At 38.5% G+C, this 21816-nt stretch overlaps 1 protein-coding gene across 1 annotated transcript in view; it reads left to right on the forward strand.

The window, feature by feature from the left end:
• The window catches only part of DNAL1 (dynein axonemal light chain 1), a 55603-nt gene that overhangs the window by 6292 nt on the left and 27495 nt on the right, over nucleotides 1–21816 (forward strand). Inside the window, exons 3-6 of the mRNA XM_001926259.6 lie at nucleotides 1113–1229; nucleotides 1766–1873; nucleotides 15205–15243; nucleotides 20276–20385. Of these exons, the coding sequence (XP_001926294.3) occupies nucleotides 1113–1229; nucleotides 1766–1873; nucleotides 15205–15243; nucleotides 20276–20385 (374 nt within the window). The remainder of the gene's footprint in view (nucleotides 1–1112; nucleotides 1230–1765; nucleotides 1874–15204; nucleotides 15244–20275; nucleotides 20386–21816) is intronic.

Here is a 21816-nt window from a genome sequence, read left to right on the forward strand (position 1 = left end):
TTTAACCTAGACAAAATCTCTGTCACTGATTCAGGAGTATATGATGTTAAAGAAACAATGGAAGACCCCTTGGATCCAGCCTATCGGGAAAGGTGTATGCCCTTTGAAAACGCCAGTGCCCATTTCCTTTTTATCATGAGCAAGGATGGCAGGCCTTGGAAGGGCTCTGCTTATGGTGATGTAGCATCTCACAGAGCACAGGAAGATAAATTAGGTTAAGGATCTGGTGTTGTCACTGCAGTGGCTTGGGTCACTGCTGTGGTGCAGATTCAGTCCCTGACCTGGGAACTTCCACATACCTCAGGCAAAACCAAAAAAGAAAACAGACAAGCAAAATAATCATTGTATTAGTTGGCTCGTGTTGCAAGTCATAAAAATACCACAGACTGGGTGCTTAGCAGAAGTTTGTTCTCACAGTTCTAGAGGCTAGAAATGCAAGATCAAGGAACAGATAGGCTTGGTTTTTGGTGAGGCCTCTGTTCTTGGCTTACAGATGACCACCTTCCCACTGTGTCCTCCCACGGCCTTTTCTTTTTGCATACCATTCCCAGTGTCTTTTCCTGTTCCTATAAGGACAGTAGTCCTTATTGGATTAGAGCCCCAGACTTATGGTCTCATTTAACCTTAATTTTGAGGGGACACAATTCAGTCCATAACAGCCATTAAACACTCATGATATCCTTTCAGTTACGTATATATGGTGTGCTATGTGTAATTTTTAAGAGGATGATACCATTTTGTTTGGTAACTTGCATTTTAATACATCATGACTATCTTTGCATGTGAATAGATGCATTCCAGCAACAGTTAATTTTTATTTATTTTGTATTTTTTTCTCCCTTTTTTGCCACACAGGCAGCATATGGGAATTCCTGGGCCAGGGATTGAACCTAGGCCTCACAGCGGCAACCAGAGCCACAGTGGAGAGAACACAGGAGCCTCAACCAGCTAGGCCATCAGAGAACTCCCTCGGCAACATTTTAAATGGAAGTATTTATTTCACTTTTTGGATGCTTAATAATACCTCTTCTCTTTTGTTGACATTGGGTTTTCTTTCTGCTATTAAAACTCTGAATGTATATCTCTGTGCATTTGTCTGATTATTTCTTCAGGATGAAGTCCCAGAAGTGGAACTGCAGGGTCATAGAAGTGCAAAAGTTTTTAAAGCTTTTAAAACATTATTGCCAACAGCCTCGGGAAAGGCTTATCAATTACAAACAGCAGTGTATGTATGTGTCCCCCCTTCTCCATACCCCTAGCAACTCTGGGTATTTTTACGATTTTTGGCTAATTTGATAGTTGGGGGTAAAAAAAGGAAACCTTGGTTATGTAAAACCAACATTTCATGCTTTCGGCCGCCTTAAGGGGTTGGGGGAAGCTAACTGAAGAAATTCAGCCGCGTCCAGGTATTCTCAGTCAGACGGCCAAGTGAATGACAGCAAGGAGTCAAGAAACGGGAAGGGCAATCTGCAAGGGCAATGGATTTTTAAAGTTCCTTCATGGGAGGGGCAATTGTTACTGGGAGGTTTTAAAGTTTTAAAATGTAGGCAGGTACGTCACTCTAGATTAGCTGAAATTACTTTCACAACAGAAAAAGCCATCTCTTGACCTCTCTACGAAGTTAAGCTGCCGAGCCCTCCTGACGTCACCAGTAGCTGCCCTGCAGTCTCTGGGAAGCAGGCAGCCGTGGAGCGGGAGGACCCAGGCGAAGGTCGCGCAGTCCCACAATGCCCCGCTCGCGCCACCCTGAGGGCGGAGAGAAAAGATCGCTGCCGGGGTAGAGATCCGCGGCGAGCTCCGAGAAGTGCGCGTGCGCACTGACCCCGGCGGGGCCCTAGCAACCAGAGCAGTGACAGTAGCAACCGCCGGAATGGTGAGTACCCTCCAGGCCTCGTAGCCAAAGCCGAGAGAAGATTGGAAATGAAAAAGGGAAACGGCGGAGAGTGGATGGTGGGGATGATCCTCGAACAGTGGAAGGGAGCCGGATGCTAGCTCGGTGGATTCAGAGGCCTGAGGGAAAAGAGAAGCCGTGGCACCGGGTGGTCTGGGGTGAAGGACGGCCTGGGTCGGGTTGGAGGTTGGTTTAATGTGGAGAGACTCTGGCAGAGAAAGGGGAGGGCACAGAGCAGAAAATTCTCGAAAAAGAGCGCTCTAGAGTGGGAAAGGCGATGGAGGGCAGAGTGTGAATAAGGATATCTTTTTACAGAGAAGTAAAGTCCCCCTGGTGAGATGGGGTGTGTGTGTGTTGGTTACCAGAGGAATATGTGTAACACTGAGTGCCGTATTTGTAACCTGTGATGTGCTCAGGTTGCCTTCTGAATGCCTGTCAGTTCAGTTATTAGTGACATTGTAAAACCCTCTCTAGATAGAGTATATTAGGGTAGTGTTTCTCAAATTTCAGTATGCATAGGTATGACTTTGGCCTAAATCGGAGTGCAGATTATGAATTTTTTATATAATGGGGTTCAGGAATATGCATTTCAAGTGAATCTAAAATCGAAGGGCGCCCCACAACACTTTGAGAAATACTGCTGTCTTGGTCATGAAATCTATCAGCAATCTATCCAATCAAAGCTCTTAATGAATTAATGATTTTACCTAGTGATGCTCCTCAACTCTTACAGTGAGCACTGTCATGCTTACATACTTGGTAGTTCTAACTAGTAGTTTAAAAAGGAATGTTGTTGATTGGTTACAGACCCCGCCAAAGCTGTTTAGCAAAGTATGTGATTTTCCTGCCTGTTGAGATGTTTGTAAAAATAAGTTTAACTAGTTTTCTTCTTTTCGTGATTCCATTACTATGTAAGTGGACAGACATTGAAACGATGAGGAAACCATGCCTGCCCTCAACCATGAGATTAAATGCTACTCTTTAAAAAAGTTTTCCCCTCTGCTTTCCTTACTTTATTCCACAGATGTTTAGCTGAAAACCAAGGAAAGTAAAAAATTCTGGAATCTAGATTTATATTCAGGTAAAGGAATAACCAGCCCTAAATAATTCTGGAAGGATGAACTCTGAGAATTATCAAATAAAGAATCAAAACTAGTAATTAGAGAGAGCAAACTTCCAGTTCGGGGTCCCTCTAGAAATACATAAATACAGTCCCACAAATGTTTTTAATTTTAAAAAATTAGCTTCCAATGTCATGAAATGATATTTTACATCATAACATAGATTTCTGACTTCTTTGAAAAATCAGAAATTGGACACTTTTTTCATAGTTTTGTATTATGAAATATGATGGTGTGATATAATTGACTGCATCTTTTTTTTCTTTTTTTTTTTTTGTCTTTTTGCTATTTCTTTGGGCCGCTCCCATGGCATATGGAGGTTCCCAGGCTAGGGGTCGAATCAGAACTGTAGCCCCCAGCCTAAGCCAGAGCCACAGCAACGAAAGATCCGAGCCAGGTCTGCGACCTACACCACAGCTCACGGCAATGCCAGATCCTTAACCCACTGAGTAAGGGCAGGGACCGAACCCGCCACCTCATGGTTCCTAGTCGGATTCATTAACCACTGCGCCACGACGGGAACTCCAGCATCTTTTTTTAATGGTACATAAGTGTATTACTTTCCATGAATGAAGTTTTCTTATTTGAGAAAATGTAATATTAGGGTAAGTTTTTTTTTTTGGTTTTTTTTTCTGTCTTTTTGTCTTTTAGAGCCGCACCAGCGGCTTATGGAGGTTCCCAGGCTAGGAGTGGAATCGGAGATGTAGCCACTGGCCTATACCAAAGTCACAGCAACTCGGCATCTGAGCCACGTCTGTGACCTACACCACAGCGCATGATAACGCCCACTGAGTGAGGCTAAGGATCAAACCTGTGTCCTCATGGATTCATTTCCTCTGAGCCACAATGGGAACACCCAAGAATACTTTTAATGTTACCTTACTAATTGGGCCAACTTGACCACCTTATTTAAAATAAATGTCCTGCACACATATATACACACATCCTAATACTCCTTACCAAGCTCAGCTTTTTCTTTTTCCTTAGTAATTGTTACCTCCTAAATATACTATACTGTATTATTTATTTATTTATCGTATTTATTATTTACCATCTGTCTCCCACCAATAGATGTAAATTCCATGAAGGTAGGGATCTTTGTTTTGTTCACTGATCTATCCAAAGCAAGTGAAAGAATGTTTCTTTCACTATTGATTACATAGAAGGTAATCAATGAGTATTTGCTCAAATAAATTAATTCCTCCATTAAGTATGGTATTTGTTAAAGCTTTTTGATATGTAGCTTTTATCATGTAAGGAATTTCACTTTAATCCTTAGTTGAGAGTTTTTACTGACATATAGAACTTTATCAAGTGCTTTTTCTGTACTTTTCTGTAATAATATGATTTTCCCCCTTTAATCCACTAATAAATGATTTACACATATAGATTTTTCTGTTGTTAAACAATCCTTATGTTCCTGGAATATGCCGTTTTTGACCATGATAATTATACACCATTGGCTTTCAGAGATCTAATATTGTATCTAGGATTTTCAAATCTGTGTGCAAAGTAAAGCGGGCTCCTTATCTGGTTATGGCATCAAGGTTATTCTAGTTTCATAAAATATGGTGGCAGTGTCTCCTTTTTGTGGTTTTCGAAACAACTTGTATAACAAGGAATATCTATCTGTTCCTTGAAAGCTTGGTAGAACTCACTTGTAATTTATCTAGGCTTAGAGCCTTAGGGGAGGAGAGAGAGGGTAAATCTCTTTGATTAGCTTTTTAATGTTTAAAATTGTTATTGGTCTTTTCAAAACTTCTGCTTCTTTTTATGACAGTTTTGGTACTTTTGTTTTTTATAGAAATGCATACTTTGTCTAGATTTTCAAACTTATTACTATATACTTATAATATTTTATTTTTAAAATCTCTGTGGTATCTGTTATTCCCCCTTATTCTTTTTTTTTCATTTTAAGAAGTTTTATTGAAGTATAGTTGATTTACAGTGTTTTGATAGTTTCTGATATACAGCAAAATGATTCAGTTACACATGTACGCACATCCATTCTTTTTCAGATTATTTTGCCATATAGATCATCGCAGAATATAGGATAGAATTCCCTGTGCTGTACAGCAGGTCCCTGTTGGCCATGCCATACCACAGTGTGCATATGCCAATCCCAAACCCTCAGTCCATCCATCCCTCCACTTATTTATTCTATATTTTGCTCTTTTTAAAATTTTTATGTTATTTTTTATTTTTGCATTTTAGGGCCGCACTCACAGCATATGGAGGTTCCCAGGCAGGGGTCAAATCAGAGCTGTAGCTACTGGCCTGCACCACAGCCACAGCAATGCAGGACCGTCTCTGCGACCTACACCACAGCTCACAGCAAGCCAGATCCTTCACCCAGTGAGCAAGGCCAGGGATTGAACCTCCATCCTCATGGATGCCAGTCAGATTCGTTAACCGCTGAGCCATGACGGGAACTCCTTTTGCTTTTTTTTTTTTAATATCTCTCTTTTTTGCTCAGTCAGGTTTGCCAGAGACTTAAGAACCAACTTTTAATTTTGTTCATCTTTTTTCCTCCCATTGTTTGATTAATTTCTTCCTTTGTATTACATTCTGTACTTAATGATGTACTTTTTCTAGAATGCTTAGTCTCCTTGTTTTCTATCCCTTGTTCTCTTTTACTTTAAAAATTTTTTTAATTAAAAAAATTAAAAATTTTTTCTGTTTCTTTTTTTGCCACCCCATAGCATATGGAGTTACTGGGCCACAGATCAGATCCAAGTGATAGTTGCTACCTATGCTGCAGCTGCAGCAATACCAGATCCTTTAATCCGCTGTGCCAGGCCAGGAACCAAAGCTGTGTCCTGGGGCTGTAGAGACACTGCTGATCTATTGTGCCATGGCAGGAACTCCATCTTTCATTTTTATTTTTTATTTTTTAAAAGTTTTATTGAAGTGTGGTTAATTTATAATGTGATAATTTCTGCTGTACAACAAAGTGATTCCATTACATATGTATATATACCCATTCTTTGTCAGAGTTTCTAGATATATGCCCTGGAGTGGGATTGCTGGATCATATGGTAGTTTTATTTTTAGTTTTTTGAGGAATTTCCATCCTGTTTTCCACAGTGGTAATGCCAATTTACATTCCCACCAACAGTGTAGGAAGGTTCCTTTTTCTCTGTATCCTCTCCAGTGTTTATTGTTTATTGACTTTTTGATGATGGCCATTCTGACTGGTGTGAGGTGATACCTTATTGTAGTTTACATCCGCATTTCTCCAATGATTAGTGATGTTGAGCATCATTTCAAGTGTTTTGGGGCCAGCTGTAGTTTTTTTTTGAGAACTGTCTATTTAGGCCTTCTGATGTTTTTTGTATTTTTTTTTAAATTTAGCTTCATGTTTAGTTTGTATATTTTGGAAATTAATCCCTGTCAGTTGCTTCATTTGCAAATATTTTCTCCCATGCTGTGGGTTGTCTTTTCATTTTGTCTAGGGTATCCTTTGCTGTGCAAAAACTTTTAAGTTTAATTGGGTCCCATTTGTTTATTTTTATTGTCATTATTCTAGAAGGTGGATTTGAGAAGAGAAATTTCTGTGTTTTATGTCAGAGAGTGTTTAGCTTGGTTTTCCTCTAAGAGTGTTATGGCACCCAGTCTTATATTTAGGTCTTTAATCCATTTTGAGTTTATTTTTGTGTATGGTGTTAGGGAATATTCTAATTTCATTTTACGTGTAGCTATCCAGTTTTCCCAGCACCACTTATTGAAGGGACTGGCTTTTCTCCACTGTATATTTTTGCCTCCTTTGTCATAGATTAATTGACCATGGGTGGGCAGGTTTATTTCTGGGCTTTCTATCCTGTTGCACTGATTTATATTTCTGTTTTTGTGCCAGTACCATACTGTTTTGATGACTGTAGCTTTGTAGTATAGTCTCAAGCCTTCCTCCAGCTCCATTTTTCTTTTTCATGGTTGCTTTGGCTTTCTTGGTCTTTTGTGTTTCCAAACAAACTTTAAAATATATTTTTCTAGTTATGTGAAAAATGCCATTGGTGATTTGATGGGGATTGCATTGAATCTGTAGCTTGTCTTTGGTAGTATAGTCATTTTGACAATTTCGATTCTTCCAGTCCAAGAGCATGGTATTTCTTTCCATCTGTTTGTGTCATCTCTGATTTCTTTTGTCAGCGTCTTATGGTTTTCAGAGTACAGGTCTTTTGTCTCTTTGGGTAGGTTTATTCCTATATATTTTATTGTTTTTGATGTGATGGCAAATGGGATTGTTTCCCTAATTTCTCACTCTCATCTTTCATTGTTAGTTTATAGAAGTGACTTGATTTCTGTGTATTAATTTTTTTCTTTTTTTTCTTTCTTTTTTTTTGGTCTTTTTGTCTTTTTAGGGCTGCACCCATGGCATGTGGAGGTCCCCAGTCCATAGGGGTCCAATCAGAGCTGTTGCTGCCAGCCCACACCAGAGCCACAGCAACACCAGATCTGAGCAGCATCTGTGACCTACACCACAGCTCATGGCAACGCTGCATCCTTAGCCCACTGAGTGAGGCCAGGGATCGAACCCACAACCTCATGGTTCCCAGTTGGATTCGTTTCCACTGCGCCACAATGGGATCTCCTGTGTATTAATTTTCTATCCACCAACTTTTCCAAATTCATTGATGAGCTCTAACAGTTTTCTAGTGGCATCTTTAGGACTTTCTGTGTATAGCATATACAGTACCATGTAATCTATAAACATAGACAGTGTTACTTCTTTTCTAATTTGGATTCCTTTTATTTCTTTTTCTTCTCTGATTGCCATGGCCAGGATTCCCAAAATTATGTTGAATAAAAATGGTGAGAGTGGCATCCTTGTCTTGTTCCTGTTCTAAGCAGAATTTCTTTCAGCTTTTCATTCTTGAGAATGGTGTTTGCTATGGGTTTGTCATATATGGCTTTTATTATGTTGAGGTAGGTTCCCTCTATGCCCACTTTCTGGAACTTTTTTTTTGGTCTTTTTGCTTTTTCTAGGACTGCTCCCACGGCATATGGAGGTTCCCAGGCTAGGGGTCTAATCGGAGCTGTAGCCGCCAGCCTACGCCAGAGCCACAGCAACGCAGGATCTGAGCCGCATCTGCAACCTACACCACAGCTCATGGCAATCAATGCCAGATCCTTACTTAACCCACTGAGCAAGGCCAGGGATCGAACCTGCAACCTCATGGTTCCTAGTCGGATTTGTTAACCACTGAGTCACGAAGGGAAATCCATGGAACTTTTTTTTTTTTTTTTAATCATAAATGGGCATTAGATTCCTTCAAAAGTTTTTCTGGAATTTCCTCTTGTGGCTCAGTCAGATAAGAACCTGATGTAGTATCCATGAGGATGTGGGTTGAATCCCTGGCCTCACTCAGTGGGTTAAGGATCCAGTGTTGCTGTAAGTTGTGGCATATATTGCAGATGTGGCTTGGATCCTGCATTGCTGTGGCTGTAGTATAGGCCAGCAGCTGAACCTCTGATTCAACCTCTAGCCTGGGAACTTCCGTATTTTGTAGGTGCAGCCACAAAAAAAGGAAAGAAAGAAAAGAAAAGAAAAAGAAAAGGAAAAAAATTTTTTGCGTCTATTGAGATGTTCGTATGGTGCTTATTCAATCTGTTAATGTGATCTATCATACCTGTTGATTTGCGGATATTGAAAAATCCTTGCATACCTTAGATAAATCCCACTTGATCATGGTGTATGATCCTCTTCATGAATTGTTGGATTCTGTTTGCTAATATTTTGTTGAGTATTTTTGCATCTATATTCATCAGTGATATTGGCCCGTCGTTTTCTTTTTTGTGATTTGTTTTTTTCTGGTTTTGGTTTCAGGGCGATGGTGGCCTCGTAGAATGAGTTTGTGAGTGTTCCTTTCTCTGCAGTTTTTTGGAATAGTTTCACAAAGATAGGTATTATCCCTTCTCTAAATATTTGATAGAATTTGCCTGTGAAACCATCCAGTCCTAGACTTTTTTTTTTTTTTTGGAAATTTTTAATCAAAGCTTCAATTTCAGTGCTTGTAATTGTTCTGTTCTTATTTCCCATTTCTTTCTTGATCAATCTTGAAAGGTTGTACCTTTGTAAGAATTTGTGCATTTCTCCTAGGTTGTCCATTTATTGGCATATAATTGCTTTCAGTAAGTAGTCTACTTTGATCCTTTGTATTTCTGTGATGTCATTTGTAACTTCTCCTTTTTCATTTCTAATTTTATTAATTTTAGCCCTCTCCTTTTTTTTCTTGATGAGTTTGGCTAAAGACTTATTAATTTTTTTATCTTTTCAAAGATCAAGCAAAAGCTGTTCAAATAAAAGCTTGTTCTTTGACCCTTTCTATTGTTTTCTTCATCTCTATTTCCTTTATTTCTGCCGTAACCTTTATTATTTCTTTCCTTCCACTAACTTTGGGTTTTCTTTGTTTTTCTTTCGCTAGTTGCTTTAGGTATAAGTTTAGGTTGTTTATTTGATATTTTTCTTGTTTCCTGAGGTAAGGTTGTATTGCCATAAACTTCCTTCTTAGAACTGCTTTTGCTGTGTGTGTCCCATAGGTTTCAAATCATTGTGTTTTTGTTTTCATTTGTCTTTAGGTATTTTTAAATTTTTCTTTGATTTCTTCAGTGATCCATTGGTTGTTCAGTAGCATATTGTATAGTCTCCACATGTTTATGTTTCTCACAGTTTTTTCTTGTAGGTGATTTCTAATCTTATAGAATTGTGATTGGAAAAGTTGCTTGATACAATTTCAGTTTCCTTAAATTAATTGAGGCTTGATTTGTGGCCCAAAATGTGATCTATCCTGGAGAATATTCCATGAGTGCTTGAGAAGAATGTATATTCTGCTGCTTTGGGATGGAATGTTATATAAATATTAATTAAGTCTTTCTGATCTAAAGCACCATTTAAGGCCTGTGTTTCCTTATTGATTTTCTGTCTGTATGACCTGTCCATTGCTGAAAGTGGGGTGTTAAAGTCCCCCACTATAATTGTGTTATTCTCCTTTCCTGGCTGTTATCAGTTGCATTATATATTGAAGTGCTCCTATGTTGAGTGCATATATATTTACAATTGTTATATCTTCTTCTTGGATTGATCCTTTGGTCATTATGTAGAATCCTTCTTTGTTTCTTATAACCTTTTTTATTTTAAAGTCTGATCTGTCTGATTTGAGGATTGGTACTTCAGTTTTTTTTATATTTCTATTTGTCTGGAATATCTTCTTCCATCCTATTACTTTCAGTCTGTATATGTCCCTAGGATCTGAAGTGGGTATACTGTAGACAGCATATATGTGGATCTTGTTTTTATATCTATTCAGCCATACTGTAACTTAGTTGGAGCATTTAATCCATTTACATTTTAAGTAATTATTGCTATGTATGTTCTTATTGCTATTTTGTTATTTCTTTGGGTTTGTTTTTGTTGGTCTTTTTTGTTCCCTTCCTCTTTTGTTCTCTTCTCTTGTGGTTTGATGACTATCTTTATTTTGTGTTTGGGTTGCTTTTTCTTATTTTTGAATCTATTGTAGATTTTTGGTTTGTGATTAGTATGAGTGTTGATATAGCAATCTATTTATATACAAGATTGTTTGAAGTTGCTGTCTCAATTTTAAATGCCTTTCCAGTATCCTGTAGTCATACTCTTCTTGTCTCATGATTGCTTTTGTTGTTGTTTTGTTTCTTGTTTGGCTGCGTAATGGCATATGGAGTTGCTGGTCCAGGTATCAGATCCGAGCTACAGTTGCAACCCATGCTGCAGGTGCAGCAATGGCAGATCCTTTAACCTACTGTGTGCAGGATGCTAACCTGCATCCTAGAGCTGCAGAGACATCACTTATCCCATTGTGCCACAGTGGGAACTCCTCCTGATTGTTGGTTTTGATATCATATTTGTGTGTGGATGATATCCTACCTTTACTTATGTTTTCTTTTACCAGTGAAGCTTCTTATTTGAATTTTGTTTCCAGATGTGGCCTTTTTTTCCTGCCTAAGGAAATTCCTTTAGCATTTGTTATAAAGCTGGTTTGGTGGTCCTGAACTCTCTTAGCTTTTGATTGTCTTAAAGAATTTGATTTCTCTGTCAAATACAAACAAAGGCCTTTCTGTGTAGAATATTCTTGGTTGTAGATTTTCCCTTTCATCACTTTAAATATATCCTGCCACTCCCTTCTGGCCTATATAGTTTCAGCTGAGAAATCTGCTGATAACCTTCTGAGGGTCCTTTGTATGTTTTTTGTTGCTTTTCCCTGGTTGCTTTTAATGTTTTCTCTTTGTCTTTAAATTTGGTCATTTTGATTAATATGTGTCTCAGGGTGCTCATCCTTGGGTTTATCCTATATGGGACTCACTAGTCTTCCCCAGCTTGAATTATTGTTTCCCTTTCCCATGTTAGGGAAGTTTTTGGCTATTATCTCTTCAAATATTTTTCTCAGGACCTTTCTCTCTCTCTTCTTCTTCTGGGACCCCAATAATGCAAATGTTGGTGTATTTAATGTTGTACCAGAGGTCTCGTAGGTTATACTAATTTCTTTTCATCCTTTTCTCTTTTCTTTTTCTTTTTTGGGCTGCATTTTGCCGCATATGGAAGTTCCCAGGCTAGGGGTCGAATCAGAGCTACAGCTGCTGGCCTACACCACAGCAACACCAGATCCAAGCCACATCTGCTACCTACACCACAGTTCATGGCAATACTGGATCCTTAACCCACTGAGCGAGGCCAGGGATCAAAGTTGGGTTCATTAACCATTGAGCCACAAAGGGAACTCCCTTCATCCTTTTTTCTTTATTCTGTTCTGTGTTAGTGGTTTCTACCAGCCTGTTTTCCATCTCACTTATTCATTCCTCTGCCTCATGGATTCTGCTTTTGATTCCTTCTAGTGTATTTTTCATTTCAGTTGTTGTATTTTTCATCTTTCTCTGTTGTTAAATCTTCTATTTCTTTGTTAAATATTTCTTGTAATTAATTGATCTTTGCCTCCATTTTTTTCTTGAGATCTTAGGTCATCCTTACTATCATTACTCTATTGTCTTTTTTTTTTTTTTCCCTCTTTTAGGGCTGTACCTCTGGCATGTGGAAGTTCCCAGCCTAGGGGTTGAATCAGAGCTGCATCTGCAGCCTACACCACAGCTCACAGCAATGCCAGATCTCTGACCCACTGAACGTGGTCAAGGATGGAACCTGCATCCTCATGGATACTAGTCAGATTCATTTCCACTGCACCACAGCAGGAACTCTCATTACTCTAAACTCTTTTTCATGTAGATTGCCTGTCACCAATTCATTTAGTTGTTCTGGGATTTTGTCTTGTTCCTTCATCTGGAATGTAACTCTGCCGTTTCATTTTTTCTAGCTTTTTGTGTTTGTGGTCTCCTTTCTGCAGGCTGCATAGTTACAACCTCCTCTTGCTTCTGATGTCTGCCCCCGGTGGGTGGCATTGATCCAGGGACTTGTGCCAGCTTCCTGATGGGAGGGATTGGTGCCTGCTCCCTGGTGTGTGGAGCTGGGTCTCCTCTCTCTGGTGGATAGGTCTGTGTCAAAGGGCAGGATTAGATGTGAGTGTGCCTAGGAAGTCTTTAAGAAGCCTGTCTATTGATGGGTGGGTCTGTGTTCCCACCCTGTCAGGTTTTCAGCCTGGGGTTTCTCAGCACTGGCACCTGCAGGGTATTGGGTGGGGTCAGTTTTTACAAAATGGCAGCCTCCAGCGGCCCTGATACCTATGATTAACACTTGGGACCTCTGCCTCCAGTATCCAGTATTTCCCAACAGAGAGCTGTAGGAAACCCCTGTCTCCCCAAGTGACATTCCAAGACCCACAGGCAGGTCTGGCTCATTCCAGTTTCTGGTGGAGTCCCTGCTTTGCGCTGAAACCAAGTGCACATGGCACTTTGTGTACACGCTCCAAGAGTGGAGTCTTTGCTTCTCCCAGTTCTTTGGAGCTCCTATGCTCAAGCCCCACTGGCCTTCAATGCCAAATGCTCTGGGGGTCTCTTCTTCCCAATGCCAGACCCCCATTTTTGGGAGGCTGACATGGGGTTTGGAACTCTCACTCCAGTAGGAGAGCCTCTGTGGTATAGTTATTTTCATATTTTTTTTTTCTTTTTTTACAGCTACACCTACAGCATATGGAAGTTCCTAGGCTAGGGGTCAAATTGGAGCTGCAACTGCTGGCCTATGCCATAGCCACAGCAATGCCAGATCCAGGCTGCGTCTGTAACCTACACCACAGCTTGTGGCAATGCCAGATCTTTAACCCACTGAGCAAGGCTAGGGATTGAACCTGCATCCTCATGGATACTAGTCGGGTTCTTAACCTGCCAAGCCACAACGGGAAATTCTATAGTTATTTTCTAATTTGTAGGTTGCCCACCTGGTGAGTGTGGGTTTTGCTTATATTGGGAAAGTGCCCCTCCTACCATTTTATTGTGGTTTCTTCTTTGTCTTTGGGTGTAGGATATCTGTTTTGGTAGTTTCCAGTCTATTTTGTGGATGGTTGTTAACTAGATGGTTGCTATTTTGGTGTTTTTATGAGAGGAGTTGAGCTTGAGTCATTTGACTCCATCGTCTTATTTTCCCCCTCTTATTTTTAAATACATGTATTGATGCATGTTTGCTTTTAAGTGTTATGTTCCTTATATTTTAACATTCTTTGTCTTTTATTTCATGATTTTTCTCTAACATATGATTTTCTTTTTAACTCAAGTGTTATTTATTAGTATATCTCTACTTTGTAGACATAATTCCTTTTGTTATTGTTTAATGTTCTCTCTCTCTTTTTCATGCGCTCCAGGAATGATCCATAAGATGTCTTCATTTTCTTTTAAAGTTTTTAATGTCATATTAAATTGAATCTAAGATACTATTGATTATAAAGTGCACATTATTTTATGTTCTACTAAGAAAGAGAAAAAGTTGGAATTAAACTATGACATAATTTTATATCACTTAGGATTTTTTATTTTAGACTTATTGACAGAGTTATTTTATATGTATTTAGGGAATTCATTTTTATCACGTCACCCTTTGACAAACATAAAAATCAGCACAGCATGTATATTAAATAAAATGGTTAATATTTTTCTTGGTGTTCCCTGGTGGCTCAATGGGAAAGGATCTGACATTGTCACTGCTGTGGTTCAGGTCACTGCTGTGGCACAGGTTTGATCCCTGGCCCTGGAACTTCCACATGCCACCAGTGTAGCCAAAAAAAAAAATTTTTTTTTTCTAAAACTTCATCAGTTCTACCTGGCTGCAGCATTTATAAATTTCCTAGTTATAAGATGTATCCTAAATTCATTTGAGTAATAAAAAAAAGAAGAAAAAAAAAGATGTATCCAAATTTCAAAGATATTAAAATGTAAAAAAGATGTAACGCCTAGCATCACTGAAATAGTATATATTTTAATATCAATGTTGAAAGCTGTATGTTTTTTATAAACCAAGTGGAAGTGAAGTATATGACATTACATCATGATTTCCTTAATTTCTCAGAGAGTTACTTAAAGAAGTCATTTTGATTTCAGAATATTAAAACACTCCCTTTGCAGGAGTTCCTGTTGTGGCTCAGTGGTAATGAACCTGACTAGTAACCATGAGGATGCAGGTTTGATGCCTGGCCTCGCTTAGTGGGTTAAGGGTCCGGTGTTGCCACGAGCTGTGGTGTGGGCCTCAGACGTGGCTCAGATCCCACATTGCTGTGGCTGTGGCAAAGGCCAGCAGCTGCAGCTGCAGCTCCCATTGAACCCCTAGCCCAGGAACTTACATATGCCACAGGTACAGCTCAAAAAAAGCAAAAACAAACAAAAAACATTCCCTTTGCATATAAAGTTTCAAAGAAAGAAGTTAGTTTTTTTGTTTTTTTAGGGCCACACATTTGGCATACGGAAGTTCCTGGGCTAGGGGTTGAATCAGAGCTGCGGCTGCCGACTTATGCCATAGCCATAGCAATGCCAGATCCAAGCTGCATCTGCAATCTACATCGCAGCTCACAGCAATGCTGGATCCTTTAACCCACTGAGTAAGGCCAGGGATCGAACCTGCATCCTCATGGATACAAGGAAGGTCCTTATTAACCCACTGAGCTACAATGGGAACTCCCAGAAGTTAAATTTTTAATGATAGATGCCAGTGATAATAATTATTACATGAAATTTGAATCAACAAATCACACCAATAAAGCCAGCTTTGTTTCTTCTCCTCTTTTTAAGGCAAAAGCAACAACAATCAAAGAAGCCCTCACCAGATGGGTAAGTTTATGAGTTTTTACTTCTTTTAGAAACCATATAAGGAGAATTTTTGGATAGTCATTTAAATCTGACCATTTAATACCATTTATCTTTGTACTATTTGAACTATTTAGCTATCTTGACCATGGTATTGGATACATGAGTCCACATGTGATAAAATTGTATACAACTTAATACACACATGCACATACATTCACACTCATATGTATAAATGAGTACAAGTAAAATTGGGAATATGATTAAAATCAGTGGATTGTATCAATATCAATATCTGGTTATGATATTATACTATAGTTTTTAAAATATTACCATTGGGGGAAACTGGGCAAAGTGTATAGGGATATCTCTGTATTATTTTTTTTCTCTGTATTATTTTTTATAACTGAAGATGGACCTTCAAATATCTGAATAAATATTTCAATTAAAAAATCTGGCCATTGAAAATTTTAAATATGGAAGGGCTATTCATCTGTTACTTTAAGGTGGCTGGAATCTCTGTTATAATACATTTTCTTTTTCAACTTTATCATCATTAAACTACATGTCATTTTCAGGTGATAGAATGATATGTGTTATGGATTATCTAGGTGTTAGACAAATGATTTTAACCTCTTGGAGGTTAGAACAGGAACAGTCAATGTGGACAAATGAAAATCATGCGTAGACAACTGAAAAGACATCAAATAAAAAATACTAAAGTGATATTCAACATTACTGATCAACAGGGAAATGCAAATCAAAACCACAATGAGATATCACCTCATGCCTGTTTTGGCTGTCATCCAAAAAATGAGAGGAAAGTGTTGGTGAGGATGTGGAATAAAAGGAACCCTTTTGCACTTTGATGGGAATGTAAATTGGCACAGTGCTATGGTAGACAGTATGGCGTTTCCTCAAAAATTAAAAGTAGAACTACCGTATGATGCAGCAGTCCTACTTCTGGATATATCTGAAGGAAACGAAATCACTATCTCGAGGAGATACCCCATGTTCATTGGAGCATTATTCGCAATAGCCAAGACCTGGAAACAATCTAAATATCCATCACAGGATGAATGGATAAAGAAAATATGTATTTATACATAATGGAATATTACTAATTCATAAAAAGAAAGAAATCCTTCCGTTTGTGACAACACGGATGGACCTTGAGTGCATCAGCCAAGTGACATAAATTAGATAAAGACAAATACTATATGATCTCACTTATATGTGGAATCTAGAAAAGCTGAACTCATAGAAACATATTAGAATAGTGGTTGCCAGAATTGGGGAGTGGAGGAAATGGGGAAACCTTGGACAGAGGGTACAGACATACAGTTATAAGACCAATAAGTTCTGGGGATCTAATACATACGTGGCGATTATAGTTAATAATACTGTATTATATATATACTTGAAAGTTGTTAAGAGAGTAGATCTTAAATGTTCTCATACACAAAAAAATTATTATGTAAAGTGATGGGTGTGTTAACTAACCTTATTCTGGTAATAATTTTGCAATATATATGTTGCGAATATATGTATATTGCAAAATGATTATCATAATAAGGTTAGTATCAAAGCATCACATTATATACCTTAAACATACAAATGTTATATGTCAGTCATATCCCAATAAATCTGTAAAAAGTGATGATCATTTTTCAATGTATAGAATTTTTTTTTTTTTTTTGCTTTGTAGGGGCCCACTCAAGGCATTGGAGGTTCCCAGGCTATGTCTGCAACCTACACCACAGCTAACAGCAACGTCGGATCCCCAGCCCATTGAGCAAGGCCAGGGATTAAACTTGCATCCCCATGGATGCTAGTCAGAACTAGTCGGAAACTCCTAGAAATATTGAATCTCTATGTTGTGCACCAGGAACTAACATCGTATTCTAGGTCAATTATATTTCAACAAAGAAACTCATAGAAGAAGACATAACCAGAGATGGAGGGAGGGAGAGAGGGAATTGAATGAAGGCGGTCATTAGGTACAAACTTCCAGTTACAAGATAAATAAGTACTAGCGATGTAATGTACAATATGATTAATATAATTAACACTGCTATACGTCATATATGAAAGTTGTTAAGAGAGTAAATCCTATGAGTTCTCATCACAAGGGAAAAATTTTTTTATTTTATATATATACGAGATGATGGATGTTCACTAAACTTGTGGTAATCATTTCATGATTATGCACTCAAATCATTATGCTGTATATCTTAAACTTATTTAGTGCTTTAATTATATCTGGAACATTTAATTATATCTGGAACATTTCAGTTCAAAGTTCCCTGTGGCTTAGGTTAGGTTAGATTAGGTTAAGGATCTGGCATTGTCACTGCAGCAGCTGAGGTTGCTGCTGTGGTACGGGTTCAGTCCCTGCCTTGGGAACTTCTACCTGCTGTGGGCTCAGCCAAAAAAAGTTTTTTTAAATATATCTAGAAAAAATACATAATATACACACAAAATACATTATTAAAAAGCATGTCATGGAGCTCCCTGGTGGCTAAGTGGGTTGGGGATCTGGTATTATCATTACTGTGGCTCTGGTTGCTGCTGTGGCGTGGGTTTGATCCCTGGGAATAGCCAAAAAAAAAAAAAAAAAAAGTAATATTAGAGAGAAAACCACATTGTAAAAAAAAAGTGCCTTAAATATAGACAAATATTTTGATTATAACATTCTATAAAGTTTGAACAGTGGTAATTCAGCATTAAAGGTAGAATTTCCATAGAGTATAGAAATGGATCTTCAATTTCTATGCCCAGTGATAACTTCTTTAACTATGTTATCTATCAGTTGTTTTTTATATAACAATGTACCTTTTGCTTTTGTAGCTGGGCTTTGGATAAAAAGTCTTTCAAGAAATTTGGTGTCTAGGGAAAATAGACAAAGTAATAGGATAATGAAGTATTTAAATTATTGTTTTAGAGGCTATAAACTTTTGTGTACCCCGCATTTTAATTTTTTTTTTCTTCCTTTTAGAACTGCATCTCTGGCATATGGAAGTTCCTGGGCTAAGGGCTGAATTAGAGCTACAGCTGAGGCCTACACCACAGCCATAGCAACACTAGATCTGAGCCATATCTGTGATCTACGTTGTAGCTTGCAGCTATGCTGGATCAAGGCCAGGGATCAAACCCACATCCTCACAGACAATATGTCGTGTTCTTAACATGCTGAGCCACAATGAGAACTGCCCTGGTTGCATTTTAAAAACTCATTTCTGCTTGGTTAATGAAAAATCTGTTTTGTTTAATAAAAAAGTATTGAGTATTCTGAGGATTAGATTCAATTTCCTTGAATCAGATTTTAGTACTTTATTTATTTATAATAACAAGTGGTTGGTTTTTTGGTTTGGTTTGTAGGTTCTATTTCTAGATTACCTTATGGCCGTAAATCTTTGACTTTAAGATTGTTTGAAGACATCATGTTCATTCTTTTTTTTTTTTTTTGTCTTTTTGCTATTTCTTTGGGCCGCTCCCATGGCATATGGAGGTTCCCAGGCTAGGGGTCTAATCCGAGCTGCAGCCACTGGCCTACGCCAGAGCCACAGCAACGCGGGATCCGAGCCTCTTTACAACATACCTGAGGTCAAAATTGTTGTTATTCGGGGATTCTAACTCAGACTAAATTGTATATAGAAGAGGAAGATGAGATGACAAAAACAATTGATCTTACACATCTGCATCTGATACTTAGAAAAAGGTTATTTAAGGACAAGGAATTCTTCCCAGGGAAATTTTTTTTTTTGTCTTTTCTAGGGCTGCACCTGAGGCAAATGGAGGTTCCCAGGCTAGGGGTCAATCAGAGCTGTAGCCGCCAGTCTACGCCACAGGCACTGCAATGCGGGATCCGGACCACGTCTGCGACCTACACCACAGCTCACGGCAACGCTGGATCCTTGACCCACTGAGCAAGACCAGGGATCGAACCCACAACCTCATGGTTCCTAGTCGGATTCATTAACACTGAGCCACGATGGGTACTCCCAGGGAAATGTTTTTTATGTTATGTGTTTTTTTTTTTTTTTTCTTTTTAGGGTGGCATAAGGAATTTCCCAAGCTAGGGGTTGAACCTAGGAGCTGTAACTGCCAGCTTACACCACAGCCACAGCAACACCAAATCTAAGCCATGTAAGCAACCTACATCTCAGCTCACGGCAACACCAGATCCTTTACCCACTGAGTGAGGCCAGGGATCGAACTGAATCCTCATAGCTACTAGTTTGAGTTCGTTACTGCTGAGCCACCATGGGAATTCCTGTTGTGTTTTATTTTTGTTTATTAATTGATAGACTCTTAAAGGATTTTTAAATTATAGGAATAAAAATTGTTTTATGCTGCATCCAGCACTGCAGGGAAATGGGAGATCCCGAAAGAGGGAAGGCAAAGTATAACAAAACACACAAGACTCTTTTACATTTAGAAAATGGGGCACCAGGAGGCACTTTGTTCAGCAGAACAAAGGCCCTAGGCTTTAGCCCACATGACTTTTATTAAGGAAGGTGATGAGATTGGTGGGATTAAGGAAGGTGATGTGATTAGTGGGCAAGAACAGGCTAGGCGATGACAAAGCCTAGGGATATCAAAGGGAACTACTAGCATGGGAATTACTGGTGCATACCCTTAGGACACAGTGCAGCTGTTTATAGAACAGCATGGTTAATGCATAAGTCCCTTATCTTGTCTTAGAAGGACACCCTGTACTTGAGAATTCTGCGTAGGCATACTTGCTTTTCTGGCTTTGCCACACACCAAGTTCGCTTTCTGCCGAGTTCAGCAGTTCAGTGGTCTCCAACAGTTTTATTTCCTCCTCTTTTCCATTTGGTTGAGATCTAGCAGTAAATTTTCTGAATCAGCCACACATAAGCCTAGTTATCAGGTTCAGTTAAATATCAATAAGTGAACTCTCAAGAATGTATAGAATTAATATATTTTAATAATTGTTTTGAATAAATGTTGAAAAGCCTTGGGAAATTCTGGCTTTTTTAGTTCCACTACAATCTGAGAACATTTCATTCTGAATTAATTTTTGTTATAGGAAGAAAAAACCAGTCAGAAGCCATCCGAAGCCAGAGAGATAAAGCTATATGCTCAGATTCCCCCTATAGAGAAGATGGATGCATCCTTGTCCACACTTTCTAATTGCGAGTAAGTTCTCATGTCTTTTTTTCTCCTTCTGTATTGCTGTTAAATTTCCCTTCCTTTTCCAAATACACAAACTAGAAAAACGTATTTGTTTTCTGTGATCTTCATTTCTGTTTATCTTTTTTTTTCTTTTGCTTAATGTGATTCTCCCTTTGACAAGGCCAAACATAAAAGATTATTAATTTATACGATTATTAATAGAGTAATTCTGAACAATACAATATTTTTTACAGTAGAATTTTTTTTATTAAAACCTACATCAGCATGCCAAATTCAGCTCATTAATCAATGCTGGTTTTGTTCATGCAGATGTTGCCTAAGTTAAGCTCTTGAGAGTTTCTTTGCTTTGTTTTTAGAAGAGAAACAGCACTTTTATATTTAATATGGAAATTCAGATGACATTCATATTAGAATTTCTTTTTTTTCAGTTTTTAGGGCTGCACCTGTGGCATATAGAAGTTCCCAGGCGAGGGGTTGAATCAGAGCTGCAGTGTTAATCTCTTATGCCTCTAAATAAGTATAGTATTGACAAATTATGAAAATACCCCATAAACCATCTAGAAAATATTAAAAGCACAAAGAAAAGGAAATAATAGCAACCAAAATTGCACCGCCCTTTGAGGATCAGTGTTAACATTTTGATGTAGAGCCTTCCAATTTTCTTTTTCCTAACTGGGATGAAGTTACACTTATTATTTTGTAATCCTATTTTCCCATGACTTTAAGTATCAGATCTACATTAATCCCCCCCCCTTTTTTTTGGTCTTTTTTTAGGGCCACCCCGCAGCATTTGGAGGTTCCCAGGCTAGGTGTTGAATAGGAGCTGTAACCACTGGCCTACACCACAGCCACAGCAACTCCAGATCTGAGCTGCATCTGCGACCTACACCAAAGCTCAGGGCGACACCAGATCCTTAACCCAGTGAGTGAGGCCAGGGATCAAACCCTAGTCCTCATGGGTGCTAGTGCAGTTTGCTAACCGCTGAGCCACCATGGGAACTCCCCTTTGAACTTATTTTCTAAATATGTGCTTTTTAACAGGATTCTGTGGCTAATTTGAGACAATTATACCATGTTCTCAGGCTGCACTGTCTTGTCAGGGCTGTAGAATGTTACAGAATCACTTGAGGTTCTTTCTGATTTCTTCATCCTGTGTTTTCCTAAGGATGGTTGCCTTACTACCTACATAAGAATCTTCTTGTGCAGGAGATGAGCCCCACTCCAAATTTACAGAAATAGAATCTACTGATGAAACTAGTATCTATATTTATAATAAGCAATCTGAGTGATTCTTAGACATGTATTTGTGAAACCATGCGTTAGACTAATACCTGTCTTTGGAATTAAAGGGAAAAGCAAGCATCTTTAGTTACTGTATGCACCCTGTCCTTTTTGATGAGAACACAGTGTATTACATAAAAATCCACCTTAGAT

This window comes from Sus scrofa, chromosome 7 (genome assembly GCF_054392235.1).
Source record: "Sus scrofa isolate SSC_HxYL_T2T_F1_AM1 chromosome 7, Sscrofa_HxYL_maternal_Yorkshire_Landrace_v2.0, whole genome shotgun sequence".
NCBI lineage: Eukaryota > Metazoa > Chordata > Mammalia > Artiodactyla > Suidae > Sus > Sus scrofa.